Source organism: Equus asinus, chromosome 26 (genome assembly GCF_041296235.1).
Source record: "Equus asinus isolate D_3611 breed Donkey chromosome 26, EquAss-T2T_v2, whole genome shotgun sequence".
NCBI lineage: Eukaryota > Metazoa > Chordata > Mammalia > Perissodactyla > Equidae > Equus > Equus asinus.
The window spans coordinates 39,303,647-39,327,357 of record NC_091815.1 but is presented as its reverse complement, the minus strand read 5'-3'; the positions used below and the strand labels follow the sequence as shown (position 1 = coordinate 39,327,357).

At 55.8% G+C, this 23,711-nt stretch overlaps 1 protein-coding gene across 6 annotated transcripts; it reads right to left on the bottom strand.

Annotated features, from left to right (window-relative positions):
- Positions 1 to 6,327: 6,327 nt before the first annotated feature.
- Positions 6,328 to 23,506, bottom strand: EPN1 (epsin 1). Of its 6 annotated transcripts, none has more exons than XM_044759566.2 (11): positions 22,980 to 23,506; positions 19,578 to 19,904; positions 15,080 to 15,329; positions 12,383 to 12,507; positions 11,936 to 12,010; positions 11,228 to 11,311; positions 9,509 to 9,812; positions 8,803 to 8,913; positions 8,544 to 8,627; positions 7,048 to 7,305; positions 6,328 to 6,939 (listed from the first exon to the last, which is right to left on the bottom strand). In XM_044759566.2, the coding sequence occupies exons 2-11, from the start codon at positions 19,803 to 19,805 to the stop codon at positions 6,731 to 6,733; spliced, it is 1,728 nt and encodes a 575-aa protein (XP_044615501.1). In that variant the 5' UTR covers positions 19,806 to 19,904; positions 22,980 to 23,506; the 3' UTR covers positions 6,328 to 6,730. The 6 variants fall into 6 exon arrangements, with proteins under 6 accessions (XP_044615501.1, XP_014712179.2, XP_070355264.1 ...); XM_014856693.3 differs by having other exon boundaries at positions 8,544 to 8,630; positions 22,980 to 23,323; XM_070499163.1 differs by having other exon boundaries at positions 8,544 to 8,630; positions 19,578 to 19,837; positions 22,980 to 23,246.
- Positions 23,507 to 23,711: the final 205 nt, after the last annotated feature.

Genomic DNA, 23,711 nt, shown 5'->3' with positions numbered 1-23,711 from the left:
CAGTTTTTTCTCTTTGTTAGGACAGAGTGGTGACTTTCAAGCTCCTTACAGGAAAAACTAGAAACTGGAAGTCCACAATTCACTTCTTAACTCTGTAACAATGATGAATTATAAGTCTCAAATGTGGACAACTGATTCTCTTGCAACTCCATTAAAATTAGTTAGATAATCTTATAATCTCAACAATATTTTTGCATTTTCCATTTCATTTTCTTAAGTTAATACTTTCCTATAATAGGCAGGAGGACCATGAGTTCTAAAGGGGAGAAAGTGCTTTCTTGTCTCTGTCTCCTGTCACTTACTCATCTACTCAGTACATATTACTTATCACTATTCTGTGTCAACTTTATTGTTGAACAAGACAGATAAGGTTCCTAAATTCATGGGCCTTCCATTCTGGTGGAGAATCAAAATATCAAAGTAAACAGAAATAAATACAAAATAATGGTGAAAATTATACTTAGCGTCAGGTGTACGTTTCCAGGTTGAGCCCTTCCTGTGGAGTATGATAGTGTCTCCCTTCTCAATAGAAGAGCAAAAGTCCTTTTCCAACATTGTTTATGTAAAAAGACTGCTGTGTCATCACTGGCATAAGCATATTTTGCTCCAGGCCACTCTGCAGCCATCTCTATGTCTTTTCAGAAAGATGTCCTAAGAACCACAGGGAACCAGCTGTGGAAACCACCTTTGTTTTACAGATTGGGGGTGGAACTCCGGCCAATGCCATTCTCTTCTTCCGTAATGTCTCTCCAATCTTGCTTGGCCACAGGCAGAGGCCTACACACATGATTCTCACCCACATGGCCAATCTTTTGTTTCTTCTCTCCACTGGGATTCCCCACACAAAGGCAGCTTGTTTTGAGAAACCTCCTTGTCCAGTCTTGGGGGTAAATTTGTGTGTTATATACACAGAGTGGCTCACACCACCACCCTGTGCTGTACCTGTGTCCTGAGCACCTATCAGTTCCTCACACTCATCCCTTGCAGAATGGATTGGATGATGCTCAGAGGAAGAGCTTCCAAAGTCCTCAATCCTTCCTGCTCCACCTGCTGGATGATGAATTGCTTAATGAATATCTACATGCCCCTGATAGCCACTGGTCAACAGGGCATAGACAATGACACTGACTTCCAAGGAAGTGGTTCTGTTCATCTTCAAGTTCCACTGAACAAGTTGTCACCTTGTGGTCCATCTCTGATGCCATGCTTATTGGCCTCACAATCTGGGCTAGTGGCTCCACGGTGCTTCTCCTCCACAGACACCCCCAGAGAGTGCAGCATATTCACACCCCCAACACCTACTACAAATGCCCACTGAGACCAGAGCTGCCCACACCATCCTGATGCTGGTGGTCACTTTTGTCATCCCTTACATGCTGAATTTCATTTTTAATTTTTACATCACTGCCTTTTTAGATGCTCGTCCATGGTTGATGCTGATTTCTTGTATTTAGGCTTTACATTTCCCCACTTTTAGTCCCTTACTGCTGATCCTTAAGGATCCTAGAGCTCCCAGTTTCTGCTCTTGAATTGTTGAAATCACTGTTGAAAGGTAAATATATAGAAGTCAGCTTCTATACCATCCATGATTACTGTATTGAGTAATCATTTACCAGTTATCCATTTTCATAAACATTTTTGTTATAACGTAACATCATTTATGATTTTAACCATTTGTAAGCATACAGTCCAGTGGCATTAAACACATTCAGTGTTGTGCAACCATCACCTCTATCTGTACCCAAGACTTTTTCATCATCCCCAACAACTCTGTGCCCAGTAAAAGAACCACCCCCCTTCATCTCTATTCCCAGCCTAAGACATCATCTATTCCACTGGCTCTAGGAATCTGCCTATTCTCAGTACTTCATTTAAGTGAAATCACATAGCATTTGTCCCTCTGTGTCTGCCTTATCTCATTAAGCATCATGTTTTCAAGGTCATTCCATGTTGTAGCATATATAAAAATTCCATTCATTTTTATGGCTGAAATCTATTCCATTCTATGTATATATAACAGTTTGTTGACTCCACTCATCTGTTGATGTACGCTTGGGTTGTTTCCACCTTTTGGCTTTTGTGAATAACACTGCTATGAACATGGATGTACAAATATCTGTCAAGTCCCTGCTTTCAATTCATTTGGATATTAGGAGTTAATTGCTGTCCTATAGGTTAGTTCCATGTTTAACCTTTTGAGAAATTACCAAACTGTTTCTTCAAAGCTGCTGTATCATTTTACATTCCCAACAGCAACGCACAAGGGTTCCGGTTTCTCCACATCGTCACCAACACCTGTTCTTTTCCGTTTTTGTATTGCTGTGTATTCGTCTTAGCAGGAGTGAGGTGGGATCTCATTGTGGTGTGGTTTGCATTTCCCCAATGACATAGGATGTTGAGCCTCTTTTCAGACTTACTGGCATTTGTCTATCTTTGGAAAAAAATGCCTATTCATGTCATTTGCCCATTTTTGTATTGGGTAACCCTTTGTTGTTAATTTTAGAAGTACCTGATATATTCTGGGTATTGATCCCTTATCAGTATAAGATTCACAAAGTTTTTCTCCCATTCTGTAGTTTGTCAGAAGGTTGCTGTCAGCTCAGGGCAGTTCTCTAGAGACTGGTGAGTCTGTCACTGCAGGTGGGGCTGAGGGCACCACCCACGTAGAGGAGATCTAAGTGGAGATGACTGCATCCACCATGGTGCCATTTTTACACTTGTTCACACTCTCAAATGATCACTATTCTTTATAATGCTTGAAGTTAATGATGCTTAATTAGGTTTAGTTGTGCAATTGAAGGGAGGAAATTTGAAGTGGTCAATTGGAACATTCCTCAAGGCAACACAGAAGTGATTCTGCAGCAGTCATACCATGACCTCTGCCCCTATCATTCATCCCCCTTTGAACCCACTGGGTTAATTGCTGCAGGGTTTCCCCCCAGAAATGCATCATGGTATGTATCTTAACAGTAACACCCCACTGTTTCTAGCCAGAGTATAATGATCACTTTAAAATTCTCCTGGGGAAGGGGCTGTGAGGGGGTTTACACCAAACTAGGTCTACTCAAGGTAAATGATAGTCGAAAGTAGACAAGGTGTTCCTGAGTTGTGTAGGTGGGGTGATAGTACCATTGTCTATAATTGTTGTGCTTGAAAGTGTTCATTAAAGTTCCATTTTAGGAAGCAAACATTAGTGCTCTTTTAAATTATAAATATGCAAACTGAATTAAAATAATGTGGATGAAACATAAAGTAAAAGAATCAGCCCTAAAAATAAAATAAAAACATGAAGACGTGCTCAGTAGGAAACATAAGACAGGAAAAGGAATAATTTCTCAGCGGAAAGCCTGCTGGAACCCCCATAGGGAGTGTGTGGTCATTTCAGGGGTTGGGGGCACTATGGGCTTGCGGGGGGTGGGGGGCACAGGCAGGCCCACAAAAAACAAGGAGTTGTAGGGGGCAAACTTTTCCTTAAAGAGTCAGATAGTAAAAAATTTAGGCTCACAGACCATGTGGTCTCTCTCACAGCTACTGAATGCTGCCTTTGTAGGAGAAAACTGTCAGAGACGGTATAAAATGAGAGCAGCTGAGTAACAACAAAACTATTTAACAAAACAAGCAGCAAACCTGGGGCCTCAGTTTCCCGACCCCCGAGCTGGGGCATCATGTGATGTGTGGGTGGGTTTCCCTTCCACACAGTAAAGGGCATGTTGCACAAACTGGCAGGAACGGGGTGCTGAGTCCCATGTGGCAGCAAGGACAGCACTGGGGGACAAAGGGGAGATCTGCATCTGCAAAGAGAGAGCAGAGGAGTCTGGAGGAGAGAAAGCATTTCTGTTTTAAGGGAAACATGAGACAGAGGAGGGGCTGGTGATAGAGGGTGTGTGTGCCTGACGTGGAGTTTGTGAGAAAAACAGAGACAAGGTGAGACTGAAAACGTGTGAGCACATGCAGCTACGGGCAGTCAACTACCACTGTGCACACTCACATGAGAAGGCACATGTGTGTGCAGCCGCATGTGAAAGAACACCCTAGAGCACATGTATGAGAGGGAAGGGGCATGTGAGAGCGTGAGAGTGCGTGAGTATGTGACTGAAGTGGGTGGCCTCAAGTGTGCCAATGTGTCCTGCGAGATTGAGGTGGCCCACACTGAGAAGGTCTGTCCAGCGCTGGTGGCTGATTTCCTCAGCAACAGCCAAGGCCACTGAACAAGGGAGGCCTGGGGCTGGGCCTTGGTCTCTGGCGCCACCTGCTGGTCTCAGACCCTCACACTCCCTCCCTGCCCAGCTCCCAGACCCTAAACCCAGCCAGAACCCAGGGGCCCTCCCACCCAGTCCTCCAGCAGAAAACCTCTTGGTGGAAGCTCGGCCACTTCAGCCCCCGGGACACAAATGCCCTGGTCAGAATGGCACCCACAGGGTCTTCCCCAGTACCCACAAATGGCCCAAGCAGCTCAGCCCAGAGCCTGACATCTGACTCCCAGGGCCCTGGGGACATATTTGTCACTGAAACACTGAAGCACATGTAGCAAGAATGAACCAGTAAGGCAGGAACGAATGACTGCATTCATTCAACATTCAGTTATGGGCGCGTCACCACAAACCCAGGTGCTCAGGCCAAAGGGGGGGGAGGGGGCGAATCCTTAAATGGTAGCTCCAATTGAGAAGCAGTGGCCAAAATATTCTGGAAGGAAGAATATGTGAACAGATTCAAGATTTTTGGAGCTACTACTTCATACTGTAAGGAATGAAGAGGAAGATGCCTAGGAGAACGCTGAGATTAAGCCCCTAATTTATGTGGTGTGCTGGTCTGGGGCTTTGTTTACTGTCTTCTCCATTTTGACAAAGAAAGTGAGGAGAGTTCAAGTCTCTAACCCTTAACCTTCCACTAGAGTAAACCAAAGTAGGGCATTTTATGTTATTGCCCTCCTTGGCTTCTGTTGAAGGAAGGCTCCAAGACATGAAATAATAAAACACGTGCTTAATTCAGTGACCTGAGAGTCTGACTCATAGTCTACAAGGGGAGGGTCCCCCATCTTGGGTACACAAGAGGCCGCCACCCCTCCCCTAAGCCCTCGAGACACTCTCTGAGCACCTTGAATCCTGAACTGACCCCATGTGCTTCCAGCATCCCTGGGACCCCGTCCTCCTCTGGGTTGGGTGGTCACCCACTTCGTCCAGCCCCCCCGCCCTCCATCACCACTGGCCTGCAGGAGGGGCCCTCCCTGGCTGGTACACCCCCCAGCAGGGACCCATGCACACTCACTCTTGCTCTATGATCCGTCTGGGGGCTGCCGTCCCTATGGCCACCCCTCTGCAGGGCAGCCACCTCCCCGGGAGACGTGGTCAGCCCTGATCACCGTGGGAGGGGGCTCCTGGAGCTGGCCTCCATGCTCCCTCTGGGCCCTGTGACTTGGGGGTCTGCACCTGCCTGCCCCTCACCTCCTGCCCACAGCAGCTCCTGGGCAGGAACAGAGGCTGCCTGACCCAGGGTACCCAGACTCCAGCACAGCCTTCCCCCCAGGGCCTTGGAACCCAAGGTGTAAAATGATTCACTGAGGGAATGAATCTCACAGTCAAGACCTGACCCCAGGTGTATGGGAAGGAAGCCCCACACGGAAGGTCCCCATCCCCAAGGCCCCCTGGGCTGCAGGGCCTGGAACAAGTTGACATCCATCTGTTCAAGGGGATGACAGCAGAACCCGCCCTGCTGGTTGGTCTGTGGATTCAGTGGGGTCCAGCACAGCGAAGGAACACAGACGGCAAACAGGTGGCCCCCAGTGACCCCTCAGCTCCACCAGCAAAGGCTGAGGTTTCCAAGGAGTGCTGGGTGGACCAATGGCACCTGTGGTGGTATTGGGTAGACGAGGGCCCCTGCACTGGGCACGTACAGTGACAGCTGTGCCATGTGTTGAGTACACGTCATCTCTCAGCATTAACTCTTATCACTGTTCTCATGGATGTCTAACCGAACCCTGGATAACCCCTGACCTCAACATGATGCCCATTGGCCACAAGTGTCTGTCTGAAAAGACCCAAAGGACCTCATCAGCTCTCCAGTGGGCCCCCTGAAGCCTGAGTGTCTGGGCCGGCTCCTACCCTTCCTAAGCGGTGAGCGTCGGGCCCTGAGCAAGCTACAGCTGCGACAGGCTCCCCTCCAGCCCACAACACAGCCCACCCCCGTGGAAGCTGAGGTCGGGGAAATCCAGGCTTCTGAGATAGAGGCGCTGGCTGCCAGCTGCCCCCAAGAGGCCAGTGGTTTTGGAGCCCTGGGTCCCCCAGGTGAATAGGGTCTTGTGAACCACGAATGGGACTTGGGGAAGCCACACCCATGAGAATTGCCATTTATTCCCAAAGTTGCCAAAATCATCACCAAGGATTCACCGAGGGGTGTGTGAGGGGGAGGAGGCTCAAACACTGATTGAGGGGCCCATCAGGAGCTGAAGGGAGGGAGAAAGAGCGGGGGCCCCCAGCTGTCCTCCCCTTTCTAATGCCATGGGAAGGGGTCCTCCTCCGTCCAGCACCTCTCCCCATCCCCCTTGTCCAGTTTCTCCCCCGGGAAGTGGGGCAGGGGAACGTAGGAAGAGGGTGTAGTGTGAGTGGGCCCCAGGAGGGGAAGGGCGCTGGGGTGGGGGCGGGGTCCCCCCGCTTCACATGCACTCACAACACTGGTCTCCCAGGGAGCAGACAGGGGGAGGCTGGGCCAGGCCGAGTCCCCCTCCCGCCCTGGATTATAGGAGGAAGGGATTAGTGTTGGTGGCTGGGGGGCCTGGGGGCATCATGGGGGGCAGCCCGGGGCCCCCGCCAAGGGGAGAGATGTATGTCGGTGGCGCTCCAGGGACTGGGGGCACAGGGCTGAGGCGGAGCTGGTTCAGGGTGAGCGTCGCAGGGGGCGCGGGCTGGAAGGGGTTGGTGATGGAGGGGCCGGTGGCTGGGGCTCCTGCAGGGAGAGAAGAGCAGAGAGATGCACAGACCAGAGTCAAGGGTCTTCCTGGGTGGGAGGTTGGCTGGCAGGACCAGCGTCCCTGCTCCGGGAGGCCACACTCACCACTCGGCAGGAAGGGGTTGGAGGCCTTGGCTCCTGGCAGCGTGGGGCCCGGCCGGCTCACCAGGGAGTCCAGGTCAACGAGCGCTGCGTTGGGCCCCAGGAATGACTCCGGTGTCTTCCGAGTGGGCGGCGTGGGCGTTGGGGCGGCTGCAGGTGGGGGGCTCCCCACAGCCTCAGCCAGAGAGCCCCCGACCCCACTCATGTCAAATGCCCCAGGGCTGCGGGCGGGTACCTCTCCAGCAAGCAGCTCCAGCTCCCCTGGAAGGAGCCAGAGAGGGGGCTCAGGGTGGAGATGGGCACGGGAGGCCTCAAAAAGGAGACCTGCAGCACCGTGTGGCAGAGCCCAGGGTCCAAACCAGGTGAGTCTGATGCCAAGGACAAATGTTGAAGGAACACTATCTGACAAGCTGCAGGGCAGTGAGCGAGCGGAAAAACCACCAACGGATGGAACTCAGCAGCAGAAGGAAGCAGGACGGACGGCTTACAGGATGTTCACACAGGCCCACAAAATCCTCACCTGTGCCACAGTCCCCACAGAAACCGCAGGGTGGAGGAGCAGTGGCAGGTGCCAAGGATTCCAGCAGGCTGGGTGACAGTTGCTGGTTTGAGGTCTGATTGGTTTATTCAAAAAATAAATTTAAGAATCTTATCTAATGTTGAATAAAAGCACAAATTTGAGTGGGAATAAAAAAAAAAGCCTGGAAGAATGCAGACTGCAGACTGGCTGGTAACTTAAGGTCCCCCTGGGGTGAGGGAGGAGGGCCGCCTGGTGCCACGGCTCCTCCCTGCGCGGCGAAGGCCCTAATTGGTCCCGAGGTATTTCTGCTTCCATAAAAGTCTGCTCCACTCAAAAAGAGACAAAAGGGACCAAAGAGAACATCACCAGCGGTGGGAAAACAGACACTGGGTGTCTCCTGGTAAGAGACTGCGACAAGATCCCCCAATACCATGCAGACTCTGCCGGGAGACAGGCGCTAAGCTACCCCGGGAAGAGGGCGCCAACAGGCAGGATGTCCAAACGTCCACTGCAGACGGGACTCTGGGCAGGAAATCTGCCCTGCGCCCTGGACACCAGGGGCAGGTGAGGCAAGGCAGTGCTGTCCCCTGCCCGTTCAGCCACTGCATGGCTGGCGACACAGGGCAGAGCCAGCCTGGCTGTCACCGGGGAGTCTGGAGCGCACTGAAATGTCCCAGGGGGACAAAGAACAGTCAGAGATCAGCACTTGGGGAAGCTTGAGGAAGGGAATTCTTTGTATAGTTTTTGCAACTTTTCTCTAACTCTGAATTATTTTGAAACAAAATTAAAACTTTTTTACAGAGAAGCGGATGATCAATATACCTCATTAAATGTTAAATAAAAAAAAGATGGACGTGAGGTCTGCCCTGGGGCTGCATGCTATCCCACTGAGCTCTTAACCATGGTGCCCACCCATCTGGTGCGGGGGCTCCTCGGGAGCCAGGTGCCTGCGGTCCCTGGGGCGGGGTGGGGGGCTCACCCGTGCTGCTGCCAGAGGGCGGCAGGGCCGTGCGCAGTCGGTCAAAGTCAGAGAACTCATCAGGCTCCGCGTCAAACCCCGAGACTGCTGTGGGAGTCAGGATGTACACACAGCTCCCCAGGGGGCTTGCCTCCCACCCACCCCCCGAAGTCCAGGCTTCGGGCCCCTCCCCCACTCAGGACTCAGATGACCAGACTCTTCTCACTCTCACTTGCACACACACACACACTTGGGCCCCTTCCCTGCACCCGCCCAGTACCTGCGGTGCCATTGGTGCTGGGCTTGGCAGGTGACCCCCCCCAGGGGTCCGAGAAGGCCGGGGCCGGGGCCCAGGGGTCAGAAGCCGAGGGTCCGCCAACTGGGGCCCCACCTGGGTGAGGAAGGAGGCATGTGAGGGGCTGGCGGCCTCACCTGCCAGTCGGTTGGGACTCTGTCTCCTCTGGACCTGCGGCTGCTCACAAACAAAAAGCCCCCCCTCCAGCCCCACTTCCAGGCCCACCTTTCCCCCCAAGGATGGCTAGGGCCCCACAGCTAGGCATCCGAGAGGCTTTGGGCCCAGCCCCAGCCAGCCTCTCCGCCTCATCGCCACGTTCCAGCCATGGGCGCTCACACTGCTCCCCGCCCACCAGATCAAATCGCCAAGGCCCCCAATCATGCTCCCCCAAGTCCCTGAGGAGCACCCAGCCCCTTCACAGCCTGCCCACCCCCAGGCTTAGAGCCACTTTACCCAGACTTGGCCCAGCAGCCTGCCCCTGCCACACTCGCCAGTGCCCTTCCTGCTGTCCCTCAAGGCCTCCCTGCCCCACCCTCTGCTGGGCTGTCTGATCTGACCCTCTCCTCCTCGGGGTCCCTGCAGCATCCCCACAGCTGCCTGTCACCCGCTTAGCTATGTTTGCCTCTGTCCCCACAGCATGCCCAGGACGGCACACCGGGCCTGGGGGCCAGGGCAGGCAGCTGGCACTCACCGTCAGAGCTCCCCCACGGGTCGGGCGTGGGCCCCTCTCCAGCTGCAGGGGCCTGGGTCCCACCCCAAGGGTCAACCGGGGGCCCTGAGGGGGCAGCAGGCCTCCAGGGGTCCCCCGAGGCCGGTGTGGGAGCAGGGCCACCCCAGGGATCAGCAGCCGGAGGGACAGGAGGTCCCCCCCAAGGGTCTGAGGTGGGGGCAGCCGTGGGGACAGCAGCCGCCATGGGCCCTGGGCCCCCCCAGGGGTCTGAGGCTGGCGGAGGAGCTGGGGCCGTGAAGACGTCAGCGAGATCCATGAGGGACGACTGTGGGGAGGAAAGGAGAGAAAGCATGAGCGGGCGAGCAGGACAGTCCTGGGGCTCAGAGAGGGGGCCGTAAGGAGGAGACAGCTGCAGAACAAGAGAGGGAAGTGGGAGCTGGGATGTCACAGGGGAGGGAGCCCCGCAGCCAGCTAGGGGCTGCCAGGGGACTGGGCGTCCAGAGACTGCGGGACAGGAAGCAGAGGCCATGCCACCCACTGCTCCAGTCCACTCCCGCTCTGTCCACCTCCCCCATGCGCTCCTGCCCAGTCCTCCACCAAAACACCAAGAGCCCCAACCTGGTCTCGTCCCGCCCTCACCCCTCCATCCACTCTGCACAGCAACCAGGCAGCCCTTCCACATCACTGGCCCGATTCCCATTGCTGCCCCCAAGGTCCCCAAACAAACGCAGTGAGGACAGAGGCCAAAGCCAGCCCCTCTGAGACCTGCACGTGCTGGCCCCACACTCTCCGGGAAGCCTTCATTGAGCTGCCCACCTAAGTTGGCAGGGCGATCCCAGGTCACCCTGAGCATGCCTGACCTGAGGCCTGGCACATATTCCACCTCACTGCGTGCTCCAGGCTTGCCAGCAATGCACAGGCACTAATACAAGCACACGCAACTGCCTCATGTCCTGGCGGGGTGCCAGAGTCCCCATCCCTCTGGATGTGGAGGTACTCCCACAACCCACACTCCCCTCCCCAGGATGGCATGAGGCCCCGAAGCCCTGGAGCCATCTTCCTCCAGGACCCTTCTGAACTGTTCTGTCCCAGTCGGCCTGAGCTTTTCTACCACAGCCATACTGTGGCTAATTAGCTGGCCATGAGCTGTCTGCTGCCTCCCACAGGAGGGTATCTGCGTCCCCTCCCCTTGATACTGAGCCCGCCTTATGGCCCATGTCTACCATCCGGGAGAACAGCTGTGCTGTGAAGACACTCGAGACACCCACAGTGACCAGTGTCAGGCCACGGGAAGAGGACAGAGGACAAGGCCCACTTGGACGCCCCAGCCCTGTGGGTGACCTCAGTCATGACCCGTGGAGCTGAGCCCTGTCCACCCCCAGACCCAAGAGAAAAGAGGAAGCAGCATGCTGTAGAAGCCACAGGGTCTGTGAAAGCCTGCTACCTGGCTGCAGGAATCTGAAAAGCTGCTGAAATGATGGCTGTCTGTCTCCACTGGGCGAGTGGAGGCCCCAGGAGAGGAGTGGTCACACCCAGCGCCCAGTGCTCAGGCCCTGCTCTGTGCACCTTCCCCGTCCTCACACAGCTGCAGGAGAGAAGGCTGCAGGCGCCAGCCCCACCCAAGGCCCTGGCAGGCGGGAGGAATGGTGGATGACAGAGCCAAGGAGCACAGGTGGACAGGACAGAGTGCCCGGAGGGCAGGGGGCATGGTGAGAGCCACACCTGGCCCGCCACACTCACCTCCTCCTGGCCCCCTGTCTCCCTCTTGCTCTCTTCTATGGCCATCTGCAGCCTCAGGTCGTCCCCGCGGCGGATCCGCTCTTCCTGTTTGGGCCGCAGAAGGAGGCGGTAGAGGGAGGGTCAGAATCTGAGCAACGGGGCCAACACTGCCCACACCCTGTCGACTGGACGACCCCTGAGAACCTTCTCCTACCCAAACAAAGGCAACTGAAAATTAAAATGGGATGTGGACAATGTGTGGGATGGGGTGGGACACAGGGTCGCAGGCCCGGGCAGAGGACGGGGAAGAGGGCATGGTCTGGGGGATGAGGACTCAGGGGTGCCGTGCGGGGACAGGCCAGGCCCCGTGCTGCTCGGACAGGCTTGGGAAGCAGGGGACCAGGGAGGACAGGCTCTCCTGCCCGGGCACCTGACCCAGGTGATTTCTGCACTGGGTGGAGATGATCAAGGCCTGGGCTGCGAGGGAGGGAGAGGAAAAGGCCCCCTCACCACCTGGAGCAGCTATAAGGCATCTGCTTCACGGACCGGGGGTCCATCTGAGGACCTGTTGGATACAAGGTCCTACAACTGAAAATGCTGCAGTGTGAACGTGTGTGAACTCCAGACAGGCAGTGGGGTGGGGGCAGGGGCCCTTGAGGAAGGTGCAAGGGGGCAGGGATCTGGGGAGGGTCTGCGGAGAGCCCGAGCGGGCGGGGAGGCTGCTCTGACCTTATCGTGTTCCTCACGGCTCAAACTAAGGGCCAGCTGGAGCTGGACGTCATCCTCAGGGCCGCAGGACGGGGGCTGGGGGAGAGAGAGTGTGAGGGGGCGGGCAGGGGCGGGGCAGCAGGGGAAGAGAGAGAGAGAGAGAGAGACCCACAGAGCCAGGGCAGGACAGACAGAAGGTCACCCAACTGGTGAGGGGCAGGCAAAGACACAAGCACGGGGCAGGGGCGGGACAAGCGAGCGTCCAGGGAGGAAGGCCAGGGGAATCCCCAGGACGAGGGCAGAGGGAGAAGACCAGGTCAGAGGGCGAGCGGAGAAGCAGAGAGAGATTGAGACAGAGTTAGAGACAGCAGAGGAAGGAGGGGGCGGGCAGGGCTGAGGGGTGAGGCATGGAGATGGGATGGCAGAACAAAAGTCAAACCCGGCCCGTGCCCCAACAGGCCCTGGTACCTGGTCAGCCTCCTCCTTGCTCATGGCCAGGGCCAGCTGCAGCTGCAGCTCCTCCTCCCCGCTGCTCTGTGGCCACGCCTGCTCCGCCTCGGGTGGGGGCCCCGAGCCCACGGCTGCCGAGGAGGCTGGCAGGGGGACAGTCGGTGAGCAGACGGGAGGGGAAGAGGGGAACCCCACAGCCCAGATGACCAGGCTTCTGCTTCCTGGCTGGCAGACTCTGAAATCCCCCAATTCCCTCGGGCCAGGCCCTCCCACCCCCAAGACTCCCATGGGGACCCAGACACCAGCTTCCTCAGGAAAGAAGGGGTGAGGAGTGCAGGGTCCCAGGGTCCTGAGGGCGGGGACACAAACTGGGCTCCCTGTGTTTATCCAGCCCTGGGGAATGGGGGAGTGCAGGCAGCCCTGCCCAGGGTCAGGGAAGGACAGTCCTGCTGGCCCAGGAGCAAAAGTCTGCTGATAAACAGGGAGGGGCTTCAGGAACCTCGGAACCTGTGCCCTAGGTTCCAACGCTACATGAGCACAGGGGACTCCTTGGTGCCTTGGGGCCTGTCACAGGGCCTCACGGGGACAAAGGTCCTTCCTCCCTGGTCTCCAGGCCAGGAAAGCTCCCAGGTTGGGAGACCAGGGCCTCAGTTTCCAGGGCTGGTAAGAACTGTGGCTATGGCAGGGACCGGCTGGGCATGCAGAGAGGAACAGCACCTGCCCCACCCACCAGCCCCCAACCCCATCCTATGTGTGGCTGGGACAAGCGGTGACCAGCCAGAGTGACAAATGAGGAAGGGATGGAGACAGAATGGGAAGGAAGGGGGCGTAGGTGAGGCTAACAGAGGCAGAGGACCAGCTGAGCTGGGGGGACCACCCTGCGCCTCCCGCCTGACCTCTGACTTTGTGGGTAAACAAAGACGCCAAGGCAGCACCACCCTCCACCACCCAACACTGGGAACCGGGTCTCCAAGCTCCCCGCGCCCCGTCGGCCTCTCTCAGTGTCTCAGGAACGTGTTCCAGGAGGGGGTCAGCAAACGGGCGGGCAGCCACAGCCTGCTCAGCTCAGCCCAAGAGACAAGAAGGAGTTTCATGTTTTTAAGTGGTTGCGGAGAGAAAAAAAAAAATCAAAAGATGAGTAATATGTCAAGACATGAAAAGTATGCAAAATTAAAAACTCAGGGGCTGAGAATAAAGTCGGAGCGGCGCAGAGCCAGGCCCACTCACTCATTTACACAGGAGGCAACCACGTGCGGGTGAAGCGAAAACACCGACCCTCCAGCCACCACAGAGGCCATTCCGTGACCCTGAATCCAGGAGGTCCCCGTGCTAACACGCCATCCTCCCACAGGCCCCAGCTCCTGTGCCACCCAAGTGTCCCGGCTTCCTTCTCTCCACTTCACTCCCTCTCCTTGAAATGCCAGCTTCTGTGGCCCTGGGCAAGGATGAGCCTCAAGCCCCCAGCAGTGTCCAAGATGTCCCTGAGCAGGGGCACCAGATAGTGACCCAGACACGACAGGTCCTGCAAAACGCCCAGCCATCCCCCAACAAGCCGGGCTCCTGGGGGTCTGTCCTGCAGGCCCAGGCGACTCTGCCTCCAGGTGAGGCTCATCGTCCCACTTCTCTCCACCCCCGACTGCCACCTGCTGACACCACCTCCCATCACCTGCAAACTGCATCTGTCTCCTAAACGCTGCCTGCTTCCCCTGCCCCGGTCCGTGGGCGGCCAGGCCAATCTTGGGCAGTAACGGGACTTCAACCCTCCTCAAACCTGCCAGTGACTTCCCGCTGCACTCACGACACCATTTCTATGTTTTTAGCTGTGACACACACCCCCTTCCCTAGATAAAACGCTTTTCCCAGCACCACTCAGGACCTGCCTGCCCATCTGTATAACAAAACGTTTCACGAGACCCAGCTCAGCCTCACAATGTGGGCCGTGCTCTGATTTTCTATTTCCTCCATTTCCACTGGCTTTTTTAAATGCAGGTCGTCCACCACCTACGGACGACTTTTTAAAACTCTTAAGAGCAGGCTCCGCAGGCTCAGCCTGCAGTCGACTCTCCCCACCCAGCACACTGGCCTTCTTTCTGTGCCTCGTGCAGCCCCCTCACTGCCCTGGCACCACCTGTTCCCTGTGCCTGGCACGGCCAGATGGAAGGACGGCTCCCTCACGTACCAGTGTACATGTCCCCTCCTCAAAGGGCTGTCCCAAACCATGGATCTTGGGGACCCCCCTCTGGGTCACATTCCCTCTCTCGGGCACTGACCGCTCTCAGACAGGACAGTGGGTGCGCCTGTCTGGCAGCTCGAGGGCCCAGGCTGAGGGCAGGGGCACACCTGGGTGTAGGAGGCACTTGGTTAATATCTGTGGGTGAATGGGCCAACATTTCTCAGTTCTAGGGCCCCACAGCGAGCAGGAAGGGGATGGCAGTTGCAGGGGAGGCTCTAGGAAAAGGGAAGGGCCCAAGTGAGCCTGCCAGACAAGGACCCCAGGGTGAGGAGGGGGAAAGGAGGGAGCAAGGAGGTGAAAGCCTGAATTTGGAACTCTGAGTCCTGCCGGCCAGGAAGGTGGGACACCGGGCACCTGGGCAGGAGGAGAGGAGGCCCAGATCCTCGGCCAGCAGGGCCTTCAAGGAGAGAGACGGGAAGGGTAAGGCTGGGAGGGATAGCGAGGAGGGGGAGATGGGACCCTTCTGAACGGCGGGGCCTCACCCGTGGCAGTCTGCGCCAGCTTCTCCTTCGTCTTGAGCGCGTGGGCGCGCTCCTCCCGCAGCCGGTCCTCATCACGCAGCAGGGCCACCAGCTGTTTGGCCTTCTCGCGCACATTCACACCCTGGTCCTTGCCGTCACGGTCCACATACTGGAAGTCCTTCAGTGTCTGCACAGCATACATGTTCTCCTTGCACTGCTGTGACACACGCTCTGAGCCAGTCTTGATGAGGTACTCCATCAGTGTCATGGCCTGTGGGGCCAGGGGCACACCGGGTCAATCACATGGCCACTGGGATTCAGGTCCCATCACCAACCCACATGTCACCAGCGGGTGGATGAACAAACGTGCCCATCCACACGATGGTGTACTACACAGCCATGGAAAGGAACGAAGCACTGGGACATGCTAGCACTTGGATGAACCGTGGAGACATGATGCTGAACGAAAGAAGCCAGATGCCAAAGAGCACACAGCGTGTGATTCCATTCACATGGCACGTCCAGGATGGGTAAATCCATACAGAAAGCAGAATGTGGTTGCCAGGGGTTAGGGGTTTGGGGGTGACTCTTAATGGGTATAGGGTTTCTGTCTGGGGTCATGAAAATATTGTCGAATTAGAAAGAGCCAATGGTTGCACAACACTGTGAATGCGCTTAATGCCGCTGAAGTGTACACTTTCAAAGGACGACCGTATGGCATGTGATCTACGTATCTCTCAAGAAAAACATATAAAAGGGGAAATGGCAACTGCTGTCCCTGCAGCCCCGCCTGGGCATGGCTGAGCGGTGCAGACCCACCTCTGCTTCTTTAAAATGAAAATCTACACCAGCATGGCGAAAATGGCCTGCTTGTTAAATCACGTTCAAGAGTACCCCAGCACCAAAGATGTCAGAGTGCTTCCTCTCTTGTTCTCTAAGTTTGAAATGTGTTGTCATTTAAGTGTAAAACTTCACTCCGCGATGATTAGGGATGACTCTGAAGCTGACACCATGCCCGTGGGACCTGCCCAGGCCTGGGCTCTCTGGGGGAAGATGCGACGTGCTGGGAGCAGTGGGAACAAGAGGCCAGGGAGGAAGGAACACTCTCCAGCATCTTGTGCATTTTATGACATAAGAACAAGCTCTCCTTTCAACAAGTTAAAATTAAACAGAAAACACAGGGAAGGCGTGTGTGGTCTCGGCCCAGGCTGAGGCCGGCCTGGGGAGCGAGATGAGGGTCACAGCTCCTTGCAGACTCCGAAGAAGGTCGTGGCCACTGTCCACGGAAAAGGACACATCTGAGACACTGCAAATGATTCCAGGGGCTTCACGGAGCCCCCAAAAACCACCCAGGGCTCCATGGTCTGGAGTAGAATGAAACACTGCAGAGAGGAGCCAGCCATCCCGGCTAAGCTCTCTGAACTGCTGTGACATTTGCCAGGGAACCCTGCTGAATGTCATGAATGTCTCCCCAGACTTCTGAGGGAGCTAGATCTGGATCTGGCATGGCTTCCTGAAGGTGTGTTAACAGTATTTACCTCTGTAATCAGAGATTAGTCTTTAACTGGCCCCGAGGTGTTTACGCGTCCAAGAGAAAGGAAAGAACAACATCACCCCCAAGGGAGAGGCACACTTCAGGACTCCTAGGCCAGTTGCGTGCTGAAGTTCAGACTCTTCCCAGTGCAGACCAGAAAGACCGCATGCACCACATGTAGAACTCCCACAGCGGGGGGTTATACCAACGGTCAGGCGACGTGGAACCAACAAACACCAGATAAACCACCTCACCACAGCCTGGGCCGGGCCGTACGCCAAATGAATTATGAAGACTTTTGTTTTCAGAGCTCTGGGACTTTGGAACTGCAGTCAAAAAGACTGCGAACCCGGAAATAACCCAAACACCCATCAAGGGTGAAATGCACACGTATAAAAAGTGGTGTGTTCATGTGATGGGAATGCCACACACGGCAATAAAAACAAATAAATGAACAGCTCCTCTGTGCATCAACCTCCCAGAGGCCACAGTGAGCAAAGGAAGCATACACAAAGGACCACGTGCTGCACACGCCCATGTGATGTAGTTCTAGAACAATCTCAGCAGACAAAGGCAGAGCATGGTGCCTCTGGGGCAGGGGCGTCATGAGTGAGCCTCCTGGGGGCCGGAAACATCCTCTATCTCCATCTGAGTGAGCAGGTGTGCACACAGGTAAGAGCTAACTGGGTTGTACATTCACGATGTAGGCCTCGGCGTAAAGTGTACAACTCTTTTTAAAAGTGGCAACTGGGGGCCAGCCCGGTGGCGCGGCAGTTAAGTGTGCACGTTCTGCCTCTTGGCGGCCCGGGGTTCACCAGTTCGGATCCCAGGTGTAGACATGGCACCACTTGGCACGCCACACTGTGGCAGGCGTCCCACATATAAAGTAGAGGAAGATGGGCATGGATGTTAGCTCAGGGCCAGTCTTCCTGAGCAAAAAGAGGAGGACTGGCAGTAGTTAGCTCAGGGCTGATCTTTCTCAAAAAAAATAAATAAATAAATAAAATAAAAGTGGGCAACTGGATAGCCCAATAGTCCCTGTTAATTTTTAAAACAGCGTGGTCAAGGCTGTCCCGGACATCAGAATACAAGTTAGTTTAAAATACAGATGAGCAAACATTTTCTGTAAAGGGCCATGTGATAAATATTCCAGCTTTTTGGGCCAGGCGGCCCCTGTCCTGACCACTCAGCTCTGCACTGTAGAGCAGAAACAGCCACAGACGAATGGGCACGGCTCCTGCCGACAAAGCTTTATTTACAAAAACAGGTGGGGGGCCAGATTGGGCCCATGGGCTGTAGTTGGCTGACCTCTATTTTAAAAAAGAGACTGAGACCCTGCATTCCTTAGAGAAGGCAGGTGACACGGCATAGAGTCAAGAGGGCAGGCTCCAGGGCCCTCCTCTCAGTCCCACCACATCCTGGCCACCTGGAGCCTCTTTGGGCCTCAGTTTGAAAGAGACAGGAAACGCACTTCCACTGTTCTCAGCGCACAGCAGCACGTCCCTGGCGTCGGTAAGGAAGAACCTGCTGTCTGGGGCCCCTCAGGACTCCCCTGCCCTCCCACCGCCATCCCTCCAGCCCCACTGAGCTTCTCTCCCGTGTCAAGCCCTCCAGGCCCCATCCCTCCTCTTTGCCTCCACACACAGCCTCCCTCGCCCCTTGCCTGATTCTCAGCTGGACAAACCCCACCCAGCCCCTCACAAGAGATGACTGAATAACTGACTCAACATGATTCAGTCGAATCGGGGACCCAACCACGGTTTGTCAGGATGGGCATGGAAACGAGCCAGAGCAAATGGGCCCCAAACCCCTGCTCCAACTGGAAGCAGTGCCACCTCTCCGGGTCTCAGTCTCCTCGTCCTGGAAATGAGGGGACCACCTCCGCCTCCACGTGCCAGGGAGTCCAGCCAGCGCAGGCCCCAGTCCGAGTTCACCGCCACACACAGAACAGGCCCTCAACCAACGTCTACTGAAGAAACAGCAACAAGGACCCCCCCCAACACTCCTAAGCCTCACTCACCGGGCCTGGCCCCAGAGTCAGACCCTGACATGGAGGGAGGCCCAGGGCACAGCCACCTGCCTCAGCCCGTGCCCTCTGCCACTTCTTGACCCAAGGCAGGGACACAAGGGTCCCCACAACAGCAAACAGAAAACCCCCCACTGAGTGCTGCCCACAGACACGTTCCCTTTGCCCAAAGCCTACACCTTGTTCACTGGATTGGAGCATGTGCAAGTGTCGCTGGGGCCAGGAGACAGATCACTTCTGTGGAGGGCACTTTGGCCACATGTATCAAATGACACATGCACGTGTCCTTCGGTGCAAAAATTCCAGTTCTAGAAAATGGCAAACATAAAAGGATGTTCGTGTCCAGTCTCGTTTGTAAAAGCAAAACACTGCAAATGACTTAAAAACTCATCGCCAGGTAGCTGGTCGCGTCTGTTATGATGAACCCCTACAGCAGACTGTGACGCAGCTGTTTAAAGAAAAACTGACAAACCTTTTTATGTCCTGATAGGGAATGATCTCTAAAATACAGTCTGGTTTCCCTTTTTTAAACTAGGGTATAACTTACACATAGTAAAATTCAGTCTCTTAAGTACAGTTCTGAGTTCCGATAACTGCATGTGGCCGTGTAACCACTAATCCAATGAAGATACAGAACAGCTCCATGGCCCCAGATTCCCTGGCGCCGCTATTTGCTTGGACATACACACACAAATCACCCTAGAGGAAGACACAGAAGCTGGGGACACCGGCTACTTCTAAGGTAGAGAACTGGGCTCTGGGCACACAGAGGGACAGACACTCTGCACCTGCTGAGGCCTTCTCAGTGGATGAACTTTGTGAATGTGCCACTTCTTCAAAACTAAGTTTAAACCATAATGCTCAAATTGCCTAAAAAGTTGTTCGTTGCCTTCATTGAATGAGAGAGAGATTTTTACATAAAGACACAGAACTCCAGCTCCTCTCGATAACTAACTGACCTTGTAGACATGTCGCCAGTTCTTGCCGTGGTCATTGAGCCGCTTCCAGATCATGCTCATGATCTCCGAGAAGGCGACAACATTGTACGTGAGGTCGGCGATCTCCGACATGAGGGAGCTGGACGGGCCCCAGGGGTCATTGCTTGTGGCTTCTCGGACCTTGATCTCAGCCTCTGAGTAGTTGTGGACGATGTTCTTCATCTGGCGCCGTAGCGATGAGGTCGACATGGTGGCCAGCAGCAGCGAGGGGGATGTGACCCCTGGGATATGGAGAGATGGGGTGACTTGAGGAGGGAGGCCGCAGCAGGAGCTGGTGGATCACCGCATCTGAGGAGAGGAGAGAACCTTTGGAAACACAAGTGGGACCAAATGGGGCCGCCCAGGTTGAACCCCCACCCTCGTGGGGCCCCCCACTGCCCACAGTGTTGAAGAAGAGGTCGTAACCGCAGCCTAGAAGGCTCTGGCCCTGATTAACCTCTGATTTAGTCAACCCATCCATCTTTCAGTTCCTCAAACACGCCCAGCTCCTTCCTACTTGGGGGCTCTGCTCAGCGAGGCAGAGTGTGCAGTGGCCGATCTCAGGCCCAAGGGTCACACCCCAGCTCAGCACCTCCTAGCCAAGACACCCTGTGTGGGCCGCAAACTCCTGCACCTCAGTTTTCTCCTCTGTAGAATGGGGCCTCGATTGGTAATCCAGGGAGCTGAGGGTACCCAGCTACCAGGAAGTGTGCTATTGACACAGGTGGCCAACGTCAGGAGACGGTCCCCTGCTCTTCCTCTCCATCACCCGGGTCACTCAGTCCCACTCACCCCGAGGGCTCCACTTAGACTTCCCCGATCTTAAACACCTAAATATCGAGGTCATCGTTCCCCAGGGCCTCATCAGTAGACTCAGTGGCCCTCGTGACTTCACACTCATTTTGTCTGCTTCTGTGCCTAAGGCCAACCAGAGAGCCCCATGGGGGCAGAGACCACGTTTGTCTGGACACTGCTCTTCCCATCAGAGGAAGTGTTCCGGAAGAGCCATTCAATGAACAGTGCCAGAAGGAAGGGAAGGAGGGAGGGCAGGAAAAACCTCTGGAGCAGGGGTGGAGAGGGGCAGAATGCACGGCAAAAACAAGGACACACAGGGAGGAGGCTGATGAAGGGAGTAAGGAGATTGGGGGCGGAGCTGTGGATGCCAGCGGGACGCAGTGTCCCAAGGGTAGGGAAGCAGAGGCTCCGGGGAAGAGAGATATGGAAGAGCACAGCCCATCGGCTGGGTCCCAGCTGCGTGCCAGGTGCTGAGCACGAGACGTCCATTATCTCATTTAAGGCTGAGGGTGGTGTTCTAACAGATGAGAGGGGGGCTCATGGAGATTAAACAATTCAGCCAAAGTCATACACTAGGCAAGGCAGCGCAGACTCAACTTCAGGCTCACCTGGACTCCACACTTACACTTCTAAATTAACCAGAGCCAAGAGAAGGGTGATGGGAAAGGAACAGAAGGGCGGAAATCGAGCAAATGATGATCACAGCAAGCACTTACACAGCCCTGACCCTGTGCCAAGCGCTCTGAAGTGCCTTACGCAGAGTAACTCAGTTACTCCTCACAACTCCAGGATTCACAGCCACCTCACAAGGGAGGAAACTGAGGCACAGAGAGGTCGACTCCCTTTGCCCCAGGACACATGCCTCACCCCCAGAGCAGCCTGGTTCCAGAGCAGACTCTGACGACCACAGTCCATGGCCTCCCCAACAAGCCACAGATGGAGACTTACTGAGCCCTCCCACGACCTGACTCCCGGGGTAGGCGGCTGGCCCCTGCCTTGAACTCAGGCTGCAAGCCAAGCACCTGGAGACAGATGTGAATAGCTGAAAAGAGATGGTCAGGGTGCCAAGACAGGCCCAGGCAGACACACTAAAAAGAAGAGAAGATGTGACAAGTACAGAGGAGGATGAAAGGAAAGGGAATGAAAGAGACAAGGAAAAAAAGAGGCACAGAGAAACCCGGACAGAGGACCCACCCAGAGACATGGTGAGACAGACAAGACACAAGAAACAGATACAGAAACGTGGAAAGATAGTAAGGCAGGAGGACAAAAAGGAACAAAGGGGACCCTGAAACAAAAAGTGGCAGTAACCTGGGACTGAGAAATAAGACTCAAGAAAAACGGGATACAACGGAAAGACCACGAAATTTGGGTCCAAATGCTGGCCATCACCTACCAGCAGAGCAACCTTCTTGAGATTCAGTTTACTTAACCTGAACCGAAGGAAAGAATTCCTACCTGGCAGGTTTGTGGGTTAAATAAGATGGGTACATAAAGTGTGTGGCGCCACGCCCCACAGATAGTAGAAGCTCAATCCTCAATAACGTTGGCTGCTGTTATTATCAGAGAGAAAACAGAACACTTCCAAAGAGCGACATCAGAAGATGCGCTATCTCAATTCTGTGTATTTATGCTGAAGTGCGTTAGAAAAAACACTACCGAACTAGCCTGTCAAAGCTAAGATTCCACAGATACTGCTTGGAATGAGATTAAGTTTTTCCAAATAAGTTGATTCACAGAGAAATATTAGACTAAACACAGGACAAATGAAATCGCAAGATTCTCCAAGGAGTACTCAAATGTCCGCTATCACACATTTACGGTGGGGAAGAAAACTCTACAGATAATAAAGGAACCTAGAGCTCCCACTAGTTAGTCACTCACTTACTACCTGCCAGACAGCGTTAAGCACTTTACAGGCATCACCTCCGTTAATGCGCACAGCGGCCCTAGAATGTAGGAACTATGAATACCCTATTTTTAAAGACTAGGAAACTGAGGTTTGGAGATAAGTCACCTGCCAAATCTCACAGGCTGGCAGGCAGTGGGCCTCTGACTCCAGAGCTGGGCCCTTCCCACCATAACAGAAACTCAGGAACCTGGGGAAGGGGGCAGATCCCAGACCAAGCACCAGACCCGCGGAGAGGGACTCGGACTTGGAAGACATGAGTACGAGGACAAAAACAAGATGGGAAGACAAGAGAGAGAGGGAGGCACAGCGGCAGAAAGACGGGAGACACCTAGGGCAGTGAAGACACGGAAGCCTGGAGAAGACACGAACATTAATCCTGACCATCAGACACCGAGACACGACAGAGGCAGGACGAGACCCAGGACGGACGCACAGGGACAGCGCTTTGTAAAGACACCAAAACGGACACGGAGACCCGCCACACCGAGGCCCCGACACAGGCCCGCGCGAGACACGGACGCTGACAGACGGAGACAGACGCCGGGGAGACGCGGGCGGTCCAGGCCAACCGGGCGCAGAGACACAAAGGCCGCGGAACGACCGGGGCCGAAGAGCGACGGACGCCCGAGCGCCCCCGGCCCGCCGCGCCCCCGGCCCGAGCCCCGGCCCGCGCTCACCTCGGCCCCCTCACGCCGGACTCCGGGGGGTCATGGCGGGCAGCCCCCTGCCCCCGCTCGGCCTCGATGTCGCGGGGCGCGTGCAGGGCCGCGGGTGGCGGACGCGGAGGCTCGCTTGGGCACACGCGCGGACGCACCGAGGGCCGCACGCCGACGGCCCCGCCGGCCCGGCGCCCGGGATGGGCGCGGAGAGCCGGGCGGGGGAGGAGAGCCGCCGAGCGGACGGGAAGCAACCGAAGGAGGCGACGGACCGGAAGCGGAAGTGGCGACGCGACCCGCCCTCCACGCCTCGCTCGGCCCCGGCGGCCTTGCCAGCGGCAAACCTGCGCAGCCGCCGCTTCCGTGGCCCCGCCCTGTGGCGTCACTTCCGGCGCGTGGGCTCCGTCGCCAGATACGGCGTCTCTTTCGCTTGCGGCCGCGAGGCCCCGCGGCGAGGACGCAGGGGCGGTGGGCAGAGGGCCTGGGCAGCTCTCCGCTGAGGGAAGCAGGGAAGAACCGTGCCGCGCAGGCCGCCCTCACCCCGCGAGGCCACGCCCTCGCCACCTCGCACCAGGACTGCCCTAGGGACGTCCACGAAGCCACTCGCCCGCCCTCTTTCGTGGGGCTGGGACGCAGGGGCCGGTCCGCCGCACCCTCCTTTCCGGGACCACGCCCTGCGCCGGACCGAGGAGCAGGCCACGTAGGCGGGCTGTGCCCCTTGCGGGAGTGCCAAGGGCACCAGGGCGCAGGGGC